Source organism: Cyprinus carpio, chromosome B7 (assembly GCF_018340385.1).
Source record: "Cyprinus carpio isolate SPL01 chromosome B7, ASM1834038v1, whole genome shotgun sequence".
In the NCBI taxonomy this organism is placed as follows: Eukaryota; Metazoa; Chordata; class Actinopteri; order Cypriniformes; family Cyprinidae; genus Cyprinus; species Cyprinus carpio.
Genome location: NC_056603.1, coordinates 8,946,611 through 8,960,413, shown reverse-complemented (window position 1 = coordinate 8,960,413; position 13,803 = coordinate 8,946,611). Strand labels below are relative to the sequence as shown.

Genomic DNA, 13,803 nt, shown 5'->3' with positions numbered 1-13,803 from the left:
TCTGCATTCTGTAATTGTAGACTGTGATAAACACTGTTTCATTCTGCCTTCTACGTGACACTGTGTCACACTGTTCTTTTCTCTGTTTTCTTATTCGATTCTTGGACGACGCTCATTAGGACTGGTTCCGAATTACGATTCCTAATGTAACTGAGATCAAAGCAAGGATATTTTGAGATTTAAATCATGTGAAATCAGCTGACAAGAAAAGAGAAGAGTGTATATTGATTTGGTGAAGGCTGAAAGGCTGAGTTTTTAAGATTGGTCAACAGGAAAGTAAAGGTCACTTTCTGGAAATATTGAAAAAATACTTGTCTGGAATGCGGATCTGCAAAAGATTTCCGTTCTAATCCGCTAGCCTGGGCTTTCAGGCAGCTTTGCTAAGCTTTGATTCATTCACATAGCACCCAACACATTTTTGGAAAAATTCACATAACTCACTTTAATTTAAAAACTCATTTACTTTATTTCGTGCTGCAGGTACATATGATAAAATAAACTAATAGATCATGTATATATCTTTCTACATCCTTTCAGGCAATAGACCTGGAAAATATATAATCTCTTGTCATATCTAATCCATCCTGTAAGCCATGTAGACTAAACATTTCAAATATGGCCTTTTTTGAATAAATAAAAAATACAATAAATGTATTAAAAAAAAATATTTGCATAATAAAATGCAAAAACCTCATGGAAAAGTCTTTAGAAAGAAGAAGAATCAACTGTGCAAGATCTAATTGCATGCATTTTATTTATTTATTTACTTACGCCTAGATAGGTATTGAGAAATGAAGGTAATTAATCATACAAAATAGTAAAAGGCATTCTCTACAGTAGTCAACATTTGAAGTTGATCAAATCCTTTCATCAAAGTTGTCCTAAAACCTAAAACCAAAATGCGTTTTTGTCTTAGGACAATTTTGCTGAATTATTTTCATCCACTTCAAATGCTGACTACTTTATTTCACTCCAGACTACCATCCTGGCCCATTGTGCCGCTATGGTGCTATTGCCCGCCAGTGCTGCGTGTGGCGCTGTGCTCACACGCGCTCTTCTCTCCCGCCGCGCGGTCAAAGTGCGCTCGTAGTCCTTCCCTCAATCGGCGGCAAGGCGTGCGAGTGTGCTACAATAGCCTATGCTATTTAAATAAACAAATTTTTCCCCCTTAATACTACTTTAGCTGTACAGTCATGGTAAGTTCTACAGAATCGTTTCCTTTGGGCTTAATATCCGAGGTTTTGTAAAAGAGCGAGGTGTTTTTCTTTGACGAACGAGCTGAGAATGCGGCTGCACGTTAGCATCTGGAGCGCAGAGCGATCAGTGTTGTGTTAGTAACACCGAGCTCGTATGATCATTGTTTCCACTTGCTGTGTGGCAACCTAGTCACAGCTGCCTCGCTAGATAGTGTTAAAAATGCTCTCCGTGTTGAAAGCTAGCTTGCTTTCCTTGTGATAAAATCTTAAAGGTCTTTGTGTTGTATTTCTCGGTTCCTTTCGCAACTAACTTTAATTCAGTGGAATCCAACAAGAATACCATATTAGACGGTTAACTAAGGTTTCTAATCAGATTTATGTATTCGCTTGTGAACAGTTTTATTTTGTAACGTTATACAGTCAAATCTTCTTCAGTAGCCTGCATTTTTTTTATTTTCAATTGTTTTTTTTTTTTAATAATGTCTTTCTCCTTGACTTTTTTTGTAATAATAGTTCCTTGTGATATTCCACAGAAGCATGTTAAGTTACCCTATCCATCTTATTTGGGACTATGATTGAAAAGTTCTCTTTTTTTTTATGTTGGAATTCTATGAAATCATTCCTGTTTGAATACTTTAGGATTAGTTCCAAATTATATGGAATTTTTTTTTCAAACTTTAATATCTGACACTCTAACACTCTTTTCTGCAGAGTTTGCCGCTGAACCCCAAGCCCTTTCTGAACGGTCTCACGGGAAAGCCTGTGATGGTGAAGCTGAAGTGGGGCATGGAGTACAAGGGCTACCTGGTGTCCGTGGACGGCTACATGAACATGCAGGTGTGTCTGATTTTAGTTCACCTTTATAAATCCATCAGTCATTGATGCTCGTGTTTTTATCTGCTGCATACAATAGCCAAAGAAAACAAGCAGGTCACAGAATACACACTATCCAGTGTTATTCAGAGCAATGCTCACGTCTGTGGGTTAACTGAGCTCTGTTTCTCTGCTATATCTAGCTGGCGAACACAGAAGAGTATGTGGATGGAGCATTAGCGGGTCATCTCGGTGAGGTGCTCGTCAGGTACGGTTTTAAGTTTAAACTCAATGTACAACTCTGCAATATCAGAAAATGCATGCTTTGTGTTATAATATAATATCTTTCTTTTCTTTTCTGCAGGTGTAATAACGTTTTGTACATACGAGGAGTAGAAGAAGAGGAAGAAGACGGCGAGATGAGAGAATGAAGAGCGATTGGATGATTTATTGGTTACTTTGCAGTTTGTCCCAGTTTTATGTGAAGCTGTGTCTCTTTTCTTTGTAAAATCGTTAGTTATTTTTTACATTGTAAAAGTTATTGGTGGCACAATGACAAATAAATTGTGCTGTTTGTATGTGTTTGTTGTCGTTTCTTTGACTGTAATATTTAAAGGCAAAAAGAAATCCGAACTACGTACTTAATGCAACAATGCATAAGTGCATGTTATTCTAAAGAAAAATACTGTTTGTCTTTAACAATAAGATTTGTGTTTCAGCACTAGTTCTGAAATATAATACCATAAACACTGTCCGGTAATTGCAGATGGACAGAATTAAGTCCCATCTTGTGTCTTTTTTAGTTGACACTGAATATCAGGTTCACTTGGTATCATTTACATTTATGCATTTAGAAGATGCTTTTATCCAAAGCTACTTACAGTGCATTTAGGCCATACATTTCACACCAGGTCGTATCAGTTCACATGAGTTAAGTGGTTCATGAATGCTAAAGTTCACTGTGATGAGAGTGTATTCAACATTATTTCCTAAATGATCAATTTGAAGGCAATTACAGTTGTAATTGTGTATGTGTAGTAATAGTTTATTTAAATATCCTATATAGTATTTTATTAATCTAAAGTCATTCTTTTCCCCAGTAGTCACTCGATTCGACTTCAGACAGATTTGTTCTGTAAAATTACACATGCAAGAGAAGGAAAAACTTTTTTTATATAAATTATGAAGGTTTAAGGACGTGTACAGACCTGCTTTATCGTTGTTTGAAGCCAAATGTTACATTTTCACAGATTTAATGATGAAACATAATACAAAGGCAGGGAAATTTTTCACTGTCGTTCATATTCATTAGAAATACGTTTCTTTTTACCTTTTCACAGCGCCGTTTGTTTACTTCATGCACATAAATCGTCTGAAGATGAGCTCCTCCCTCACTGATCATTGATTAATTCAGGTACCTGGTTCCTTTCCGACCTTCGTCCAGTTACCCAATTTTGGCTTCGCTAAATATTTACCCACTCTTTTATCCCTGAGCTCTGCTCGGAATCACTAGCACCAAAGTTAACCTCACAATGTCTGCAAGCAGTTTCAGACTTCTAGTCAAGAATGCAACACAAGTGGTGTTAGTTTGTAGAAATGGTGAAAAGTACCTCACCAGAGATGGGATGCAGACGCTGGCTGTCGTTGAGAATGGCAGTGTGCTGATTGGACAGTAAGTCTTCACTTATTTATTGTGCTGAATTCAGCATGTAAATAAACGTTTGGAAAACGCTTATGGTCTGTTATCTAATAGGTTATGTAAAATGTATTGTATCTTTTTAAACAATTTTAATGAGCTATTTTTATAGTAAATTTATTTTTAGGGTATATATATATATATATATATATATATATATATATATATATATATATATATATATATAAACAATTAAAGCATTGAGGACTGCTTTGAAAAAAATATTTTCATGCCTCTGCTTTTAATTAATTAACTAGTTAATTATAGCCTAAATTAGGACAAAATTGTACACAGAAATTAGAAAAATCTCCTTTAGTAAAGAAGTTTTCTTTTAGGATTATTTTGGCTAGTCTCCAGTAATTATAAATTTTATAAAATAACAATTTAAGTATATGGGCTGTCCTTATTTAGCCGTGTGTGTGTGTGTGTGTGTGTTTGTGTGTGTGTGTGTGTGTGTGTGTGTTTGTGTGTGTGTGTGTGTTTGTGTGTGTGTGTGTGTGTGTGTGTGTGTGTGTGTGGTATTTATCACATTGTGGGGACCAAATGTGACCCTGGACCACAAAAACTTAAGTTGATGGGGTATATTTGTAGCAATAGCCAAAAAATAAAAAAAAATAAAAAAAAATAAATTCAGAATTATTACTTTTATGCCAAAAATCATTAGGATATTAAGTAAAGATTATGTTCCATAAAGAGATGGGTCCCCATGAGGAAAGCTTATAAATCATACAGAATGAAGTTTTTTGGAAATCTTAAAATGCAGAAAGTTTGCTGTGAGGGGTAGGTTTAGGTGTAGGATTGGTGTATGCCGATAGAAACTAATTTGTACAGTATAAAAACTATTACGTCTGTCCCCATAAAACATGGAAACGCAACATGTGTGTGTGTGTGTGTGTGTGTGTGCGCAGTGATGGACTAATTAAAGCTGTTGGACCAGCAGACATCATTGAGTCTCAGTTCAAAGGAGCAAAGTTTGACAATGTTCTGGATGCTTCTGGCATGTGTGTCATCCCTGGTAAGTGTTACATCTACCACTGTTTCTGTTGACAATTCCTTTAAAAAAAAAGTTGAAATAATCTTAACATAATGTTTCAGGCCTGGTCGATGCACACACACATCCAGTATGGGCCGGAGACCGAGTGCATGAGTTTGCCATGAAGGTTTTGCTCTCATTTTATTCCATCTGTTTCAACTATTGCATTTTATATTATATGAATATATCTTTAAGTCTTTGTGTCAGAGAAGTTAGTATATTAACATCAAAGCATCTTAATACAAATAATGAAGCATTATCATTGTGCTCTGTTGTGTGTGTACAGCTGGCCGGTGCCACATATATGGAAGTGCATGAAGCAGGAGGTGGAATCCATTTCACAGTGTCGCATACTCGCTCAGCAACCGAACAACAACTATTAGATGGGTTACAGAGCCGTCTGGAGCGCATGATGAGAGCTGGAACCACGCTGGTGGAGTGTAAGAGCGGATATGGACTTGAGCTGGACACTGAACTCAAGATGCTGAGGGTGATCAATTCAGCCAGAAACTCACTGCCAATCGGGATATCAGCAACATACTGCGGAGCCCACGCAGTACCCAAGTACATAGTCTTTATAACAAACACTATTACTGTTTTTGCTGTAATTTTGATTCAATTAATGCATCCTTGGTGAGCATAAGAGACCAACGCCAAATGTTTAAACAGTAAGCAAACCTTTAATTTGTTTAACATCCATTTTCTCAGAGGTAAAACTATGGAGGAAGCCACTCAGGACATTATGGCAGTGCAGCTGCCCAAGATAAAAATGCAGATTGCTTCAGGTGAACTGCAGGTGGACAACATTGATGTATTTTGTGAGAAAGGTGTGTTTGATCTGAACTCGACACATTGCATACTCAAGGCTGGCAAAGATATGGGCCTCAACATCAACTTTCATGGCGATGAGCTCCATCCCATGAACTCGGCACATGTAAGCATGCATACTCACATACTTTCTTGAACACACACGCTTGAACGTTGAAAGTGTCTTGTTGCTTACATCATCTGTGTCTCTTCCTTATCCACCTGTCTAACAGCTTGGGGCAGAACTTGGCGCTTTAGCCATCAGCCATTTAGAAGAAGTGACAGATGATGGAATTGCTGCAATGGCAAGAGCTAAAACATCAGCAGTCCTCCTGCCCACCACTGCCTATATATTGAGGTAAATAACTACAATGTTGATGTTTTTCATAAAATAATTTGAAGAAATCAGGGATTTGATTCTCCTTGTGTCTGTTGAGCTGTCTCCACCACGTGCGAGAGATATGCTTGATGCTGGAGTCATAGTGGCCCTTGGCAGTGACTTTAACCCCAATGCCTACTGCTGCTCAATGGTGACCTTAAGACTTTTTTGAACAAAAGTTATCAGTAGAAATTTAACGTGACCACTTAATTTCATTCTGTTTTGTCTGTTTATTAGCCTATGGTGATGCACTTGGCCTGTGTGCTGATGAAGATGTCTATGCCAGAAGCTTTGGCTGCAAGTACTATAAATGCAGCCTACGCTCTCAACCGTTCACATACGCACGGGTCGCTTGAAATTGGGAAACAGGGGGACCTTGTGATCATCAATGCACCACGGTTAGATCATATCTATACAGTAACTAGAGATCTATGAGGGCAACTTCTGAATGGTTTACGTTCAAAGGTTGTTTGAATAAGGCAAAAAAAAAGTTATATATTAAAAAACAGGGTTATTACAGTTACTTTTAACTTAAACCAAAAATGTTATTTGAAATAAAATAAACATTAACTGAAATAAAATTAAATATTAAAAAACTTCAACTTATTTTATTTCAGCTAGTTGCCAAGTCAACATTTAAAATTTTTGTTCAGTTCAACTTTAAGTACTTAAAGGGATAGTTCATCCAAAAATGAAAATTCTGTCATTACTCACCCTCGTCGTTCCAAACCCATAATCCGTGTGACACAGAACAGCATATGGCGTTTACGTTCAGTGGATAGTCTCCAAAATTTTGCTAGGAAGGAGACGAGTTGTTGAATACATTTTTTATTTACCTTTGCGCACAAGAAGTGCAAAAGAAGAGTAATTAATGACAGAATTTTCATTTTTGGGTGAACTAACCCTTTAAGAACTACTGTTAAAAATGTAAAATAATGACTAAACACAACAAAATGTCTAAAATCTAAACTACAATTAAAGAAAACTGAAAATATAAAAATAAAATATAATTACAAATATTAACATGATAAAATAAAATCCATTATTGAGATTCAGATATACAGGTTTTGATAATAACTGGTGCTTGATGGGACTTGATAAGGTTGATATAATTTGAGTTCTCTTCCCGTCTGTTGCAGGTGGGAACATCTGGTCTACCAGTTCGGAGGCCATCAGGAGCTCATCAGATATGTGATAATCAAAGGCGAGGTTGTCTATGAAAATGCTAAAGTCTTGAACCTTTGAGGATCCTGCACCATGACCAATCCCTCAATGAATCAACAAAAGATCATGTGGTAACATTTTATTACCATGGTTAGTAAACCACATGGAGCCACACTGAATGATAAAACAAAAAAAAACTGTTTTGTTGATAAAAAAAAAAAAAAAAACATAAATAATTTGTATAAATATTCACATAAATTAAAGGTTATTCTGTTTAAAAAAAGCTGTATAAACTCATACAAACTTGTTTTGTATCAGTGTGTCCTTCCATCTCCAAAAGGTTTCTATCATCGTAAAGGAAATGCACGGTTTAGTACCAGCTCCATCTTCTCTCCTCCTAATGCACATGCATCTAACACACACAGTAGTCTTTGATTGGTCAACTGGTTTGCTGTGGCGATCAAGTCAGCTGTTGGGGAAGAAAGAGAAACCAGATTTAAATGTTTAGCTAATTTATTTCCACAGGAAATAGCTTTACCATAGGCTTAATTAAAAAAAAAAAAAAAAAATAACACTGGAATTTTTTAGCAGAATGCATTATTTTTATTTTTTTGTTGCCGAAAGCATTATCGAATAAACTAAAATATGACAATTTATGTGAATGCACTGAAATTCGTTCTGAATAAATAAAGCCCATTTGCTTCATATTTACCAGGGCTTGGGGGCGGAGCATGTGGTGAAAAGCCTCCGTGTGATAGGATAGACTCCCAGGAGTTATTGTGCGAAAGGGGGAGGGGCATCCAGTGCAAGTTTCCCGGGGCAGCAGGCAGAAAAACAACATCAAGCATCACTCCATCTGATAGAGCAAGTAGAGAAATAAAAAAAAAAACATATTCAATCACAATACTACAAACTTGCTGTGATTAACACTCTTAACCTCATGCAAAAAAAACGTGTTTGTGTGCATGTTTTAAATGTGCACCTCTCATTGTCAGAGTGAAGTAACCAGTGTAGCAGGAGGCGGGGCTAAATGACTCCAGCTCTCTCTGTGGGAGGAGCTTGTGAAAGTTGTTAACCTGCAGCCCCACGGCAACAGCCTGGACGTGTCGCCGCTCATAACAAAAAACCCGTGGCAAAGTTTCATTGGCAACACGTGTCAGCCCCAGGCGGGAGGTCATGGGACTGGAGGGCGGCGTCGAGAAGTCTTCGTCTTCATCTTCATCATTACTGTCATCTTCCTGTTCTCCGACTAGAAACTCCATGGCGCCATCAAACAGGGAAAAATCTGCAGGGACACAATGATCTTTCTCTGGAAATTCATATCAAATTTGCTTTTCACAAGCGATTTTTGTCAGTATTCATTGTTAATCCTGATTAGCTTTCTGGTTAACTGTGAAATGATTTGCAGGATGAATCCAGCCATTTTTATGGCTCTCACCTCTCTCCGCATCATCCTCCGTTGCAAGTGGTTGCAGAGGTGGTGCCAACCTGAAAAAGAGTGTATTATTATTCTCCACTCAATAACAGCAGTTCTTCTCTCTCAGACAGAAACCAAACATTCTTACCTCTTTCTAGGACTAGTACTGCTGAACAGTTTCCGTTTCACAGGTGTCCTGTGAGGTTCAGACCTGTGGTAAAACCCAAAAATGAAAATGTAATGAAATAAAGATATCCTATGATCTTCCTTAGAAAATCGAAAGGAGGGCTTTAGCTGCTCAGTTCCATGCAGTGACAGTGAAGGAAAACAATCTCATTTACACTTCTACTAATGTTGCAGGTTGCAAGACATTTTCTGATGTTTTTTGGACAAACTTGTCCATAATTATTAGCCAAAATAACACACACACCCCTCTCTTTGTCGACGCACTCTAGGACTGAGTGGAGCTGATGGAAGATCTGAATACTGTGTTCGCCCACTGTCCTATAAAAGAAAAGAAAATAGAGGTATAGCAAAAAGAGAGTTACACTAGCGTTCAGTTTGCGGTCATTAATTATGTTGTTGGTTGTATAATAGTGTGGGTTATATATATATATATACCTCTCTATGATGGTAGCAGGCTGCAGTGATGACACACTGAATAGCAAACTGCCGTTTCTCTCTATAAATTAACTTCTCACATTCTAATTTCATCTCTCCTCCACTGATGAGACCAGCTTCCCCTGCAAACACACACTGAAATTAGTCACAGGAAGAGTGTTAAGTGAAAACCTGAAATGGTACAGCAACACATTTGACTACTGAATTAATTTCATCACACTGAACAGTACAGGCTGACATTATCTGGCATTCTTCCATGCCTAGTCCGTTCAAAAACATATCTATTTTTACACAAACACTGGCAAAATCTAGAAACATTCTCAAATCGTTTTCTGCTTCTCACCACGTCTGTTTTCCATGAAGTTAGGCAATGAAACAGGAAGTGGTGGGTAGCCGAAATATCCTCCAATCACAGCTCTTTCCAGCAGACTGCTCTCATCCACCTGCTTCAGCCAGTGGAGAAACTGCCGGATGGGCCGTATCCCTCTGTATGGCATCACGGGGTGAGACCCTGTGCCTGTTTTTATGTTTGAAAATAACAGCATTGGATTGTTTTGATTCTGAAATAAATCTATAGTTACTATAGAATTTTAAAATGTTTTTGAAAGAAGTCTCTTAAGCTCAGGATGCATTTGTTTAAAAAAAAACAAAAAAAACAATGTAGTAAAAAATGTTTACCATTTAAAAAATACTTGTTTTCTATTTTAGAATATTTTAAAATATAATTTATTCCTGTGATGCAAAGCTGAATTTTCAGCATCATATCTCCAGTCTTCAGTGTCACGTGATCCTTCAGAAATCATTAGAATATGCTGATTTGGTCCACAAGAAACATTTCTTATGATCATCAATGCTAAAAATTAAGCTTGTACTGCTTAATATTTTTGTGGAAAACAAACAGAAAGTTCCAAACATCTTTTGTAACCTAATAAATGTCTTTACTGTCACTTTTGATCAATTTGATCCTTCCTTATAAAGGTTTTAACTTGTGTCAACAAAACAAAAACCTTACTAAGCCCAAACATTTAAACAGTAGTGTACATTATATTATATGTCTGATTTATACAGGTGTTCGAGTGTGTTATTCACCTGTGCAGTAAACCTGGGTCAGCGATGTGTTGGTAAGATATTCAAAAGTTGTAGCTCTGTCAACTGCACTCCTGATCAGCTTGAGTCTAGTGCAGACAAGCAGTGCCACTGAATAGAAAAAAAATCTAAATTGATAGTTTGTCTATAAAAATGATACAGAGACAGTGAAGAAAACTATTTACTTGGATAGATACGGCTTTGAATGTCAGGTTGTGACGTGGAGAAAAGCTTGATCATGATTGGCTTGTCTGATGTTCTGTCTGCCAGTTGAAGCCAACGATACTCCTCGATTTCTGACCTTTGCCCATCTGTAAGAGGAAAGGTTTTCAGTCTTTTGGCTGAAGATGCATGTTGAGCATATTTCTGTGTGTACCGACCGTCCCACCTTTCCTCCTGACACGTTCTGGTCGACCCACAAAGATCACAACACCAATGACGTCGCCAATGTGGCCTTGTGGACAACTTGGAAGCTCCTGCCTGTAAAGCACAATCACTTAGTACATTCTTCTGATTTCAATTCAAGACTATAAAGGATACTGGGATTGTGATTTTGTACACATACCCACAGATGAATGAATGAGGCAGGTCTGGTAAGACCCAGTCTGGCGAAATCTGGTTCTTGGGGATGATAGTTATTTGAGCAGCGGGGTTCCTGGAATTAAGACTGATCTCTGAAGGATGAACAGAAAATACAAAGAAACAATATGAACGAATAACATCCTTATTATAAATAAGAACTAATGTTTTTTTTATCTCATTCATATACTGCAACACACACTAACGTATAAGAATGAAATCAGTAAAGTTTTTAAACTTTACTGACATTTTTAAAACATTAAGGAAAAATTAATAATAAATTACATTTGAAAATATATTAAAATAAAAAAAAAATATTTCACAATATTTACAATTTAACTATTTTTGATCATATAAATGCAGCCTCTGTGAGCATAAAAGTCTTAAAACTCAAAAACATAATCTGGCCGACACAAAACTTTTGAACGGAAGTGTGTGTGTCATAACTTCATATGTTAGATGAGTTTAATGTTCCCTCTACCAATGTGTGGCTCTGAGTCCTGCCCCGTGCGGCTGCTGTAACTGTCCTTGACTCTGTAGCGACACAACCTTACAACTTGACCCGGATGAAGGATTCGGTACCATTCCAGACAGACTGTGTTCCACAGAACAACACAGGCACTGGATGAGCCGTCAGCAACCTGCAGCTCTGCCTGACGAAAACAGATTGATGGAAGAAGTTAAATTCAACGTCAACATTTTAGACTGGCATACAGATGAGATAAACAGTTGAAGTTAAAGATGAATAATTGAAATGAGACGTGCCCTCAATATTATTCAATAAATATCAAACATCAATTGATATACTGTATTTCGGCTTCTTATTAGATTCTTTCTCACCAAAGCAACTTATATTCTTCCAAAAATTACTACAGATGTTACTAGCCTACTGTTGACAGATTTTGCATGGAAAAGGATGTCTTGTATTTGACCTCTGACCTTATAAGGACATTCACATTTCTGATCCGCTTTCCCGAAATAAATCAGTCTGGATTTGTGAAGGATCCGCACACACAAAGCGCCTCGGTAACGCCGAGATCCACTCAAGAAATGTCTGCGTACCTCTGCGAGGGAAACTGTGGACCCAATATCTGCCACCAGAAACAAAGGCATATGCATGCATTTCATTTGTGCTCCACAGAAGAAAACAAGTCATGCAGGTTAGGGGGTGAATAAATCATCATAGTATTTATTATTTTATTGATTTATTTGGGGTGAGTTATCCCCTTATGATTGAAGGGGAATTTAACTCAAATATTTCATGGTTAAAAGCCACCGGACAATAAATATTTTGTTTTGCCAATTTCTCTACTACTGTCTAAAGTTTTCCACACTTCTTCTGTTTAAAAATCTTTTAGAAAATGTTTAAAACTTGTTGAAAATATTCAAATATGTGACCCTGGAGCACAAAACCAGTCTTAAGTCGCAGGGGTATATTTGTAGCAATAGCCAAACAATACATTGTATGGGTCAAAATTATTGATTTTTCTCTTATGACAAAAATCATTAGGATATTAAGTACAGATCATGTCCCATGAAGATATTTTGTAAATTTGCTACTGCAAATATATCAAAACGTAATGTTTGATTAGCAAATGTTGATTGCTAAGGACTTCATTTAGACAACTTTAAAGGCGTTTTTCTCAATATTAAGATTTTTTTGCACCCTCAGATTTCAGATTTTCAAATAGTTCGCCCAAATATTGTCCAAACAAACCATACATCAATGGAAAGCTTATTATTCAGCTTTCAGATGATGTATATATCTCAATAAAAAAAGAAAAAAGAAAAAAAAAAACACTTATGACGCATTTGTGGTGCAGGGTCACATAATCAAGTTTTTCTTCAAATACTCATGTGTGAGAAGTATTAATGTTAAAGGTTGTTGAAATCCAGTTAATAATACAATAACGTTAAGGATTTTAAAGGGAAGGTGTTTACAGTAGGTGAAAAACATGGGTCCCAAGTTCTATGTTTATAAGTGAGTGATTCCCTCAAATGCTTCCTACACACCGTCTATCTCCTCCTCGGAGTCCTCCGCGTCGGGCTCAGAGGGAGCCGTGTCCCGCCACATCTCTCCGCAGAAGTCGTGATTATTCCACAGCGGCAGATAGGAGCTTCTGCGCGCTCTGAGCGGACCCGCGCTCGGCTCTGCTCCCATCCACGGGATGGCCCTCACACTGACGGAGGAGAGCGCCCTCAGAGCGGCATCACCGCCGGAGACTCGGTCCACCTCCAGGCTGCACACATGAAACGACGCGCTGTCCTCCCCGCGGCTGAGCTCCACGTGCCGTATGACGGAGCCGCAGTGGAGCATGTTGACGCTGATGAGTCTGTTCACGGCGGGATCCAGAGACACGCGGATCTTACAGTCTCCGTCCGTGATAGTGGCGTCAAACAGACTCTCTGACATGGAAACGCTGTCCGGGAAACGGAGCGCGAAGTCCGCGTCTCTGCCGTAGCGCTCCAGAGAGATCACGTACAGCGGCTCCGAGCGGGTTCGCGTTCTTGGGGAGGAAGATGTGTTGGATATTAACCTGTTTAGGGCCTTTTTGAGTGTACAGCACTCAGAGGAACTGCCTGACAGCGCGGCCATGATCGCGCGACACAATAACAATGCCGCAAAGCATTATGGGAGATTGAGTACAGCACAGAAAGAGAGAAAGACAACGAAAATACAATTTAGTGTATACAGTCTATGGTATGGTCCCGGACTAAAATACGTGTTGGAGCAGTCCTAACTAAAAGCAACTTGCACTGACATGTCTGAAATTTGTATCAAGATGCGCAGTAATGTTTAGTTTTTAAAAACTAGCCTACTTAAACATTCTAATTTAATTTAGGTCTAATCCTGGTTTAATCTAACCCCTGCCTGTGAAACCAGGCCATAATGTTGAAAACAGTGACTGAAATCAAGAATGACATGAAATTAGAAATAGACAAAAATAAAATAGAAAAATACAGAATTCTCAAAAATGAAAAAAATAAACATAACAAATAAAAAAAATATAT

General features: G+C 37.8%; 3 protein-coding genes across 3 annotated transcripts; 2 read left to right on the top strand and 1 right to left on the bottom strand.

Annotated features, from left to right (window-relative positions):
• The first annotated feature begins 1,039 nt into the window (after positions 1 to 1,039).
• On the top strand, positions 1,040 to 2,587 carry snrpf (small nuclear ribonucleoprotein polypeptide F). The gene is made up of 4 exons (XM_019107681.2): positions 1,040 to 1,196; positions 1,908 to 2,033; positions 2,213 to 2,277; positions 2,374 to 2,587. Exons 1-4 carry the CDS (start codon positions 1,194 to 1,196, stop codon positions 2,438 to 2,440), a joined length of 261 nt encoding a protein of 86 aa, XP_018963226.1. The 5' UTR covers positions 1,040 to 1,193; the 3' UTR covers positions 2,441 to 2,587.
• An 883-nt stretch (positions 2,588 to 3,470) lies between these two features.
• Positions 3,471 to 7,395, top strand: amdhd1 (amidohydrolase domain containing 1). Its single transcript, XM_042727090.1, has 9 exons — positions 3,471 to 3,681; positions 4,614 to 4,720; positions 4,801 to 4,865; positions 5,025 to 5,302; positions 5,447 to 5,672; positions 5,779 to 5,903; positions 5,982 to 6,075; positions 6,162 to 6,322; positions 7,064 to 7,395. Exons 1-9 carry the CDS (start codon positions 3,542 to 3,544, stop codon positions 7,167 to 7,169), a joined length of 1,302 nt encoding a protein of 433 aa, XP_042583024.1. The 5' UTR covers positions 3,471 to 3,541; the 3' UTR covers positions 7,170 to 7,395.
• On the bottom strand, positions 7,213 to 13,655 carry si:ch73-71d17.2 (RPA-related protein RADX). Its single transcript, XM_042727089.1, has 15 exons — positions 12,805 to 13,655; positions 11,731 to 11,882; positions 11,273 to 11,444; positions 10,778 to 10,886; positions 10,601 to 10,692; positions 10,398 to 10,523; positions 10,216 to 10,323; positions 9,470 to 9,643; positions 9,127 to 9,248; positions 8,936 to 9,009; positions 8,654 to 8,716; positions 8,527 to 8,576; positions 8,071 to 8,373; positions 7,801 to 7,953; positions 7,213 to 7,557 (listed from the first exon to the last, which is right to left on the bottom strand). Exons 1-15 carry the CDS (start codon positions 13,385 to 13,387, stop codon positions 7,436 to 7,438), a joined length of 2,403 nt encoding a protein of 800 aa, XP_042583023.1. The 5' UTR covers positions 13,388 to 13,655; the 3' UTR covers positions 7,213 to 7,435.
• Between the last annotated feature and the right edge of the window lie 148 nt (positions 13,656 to 13,803).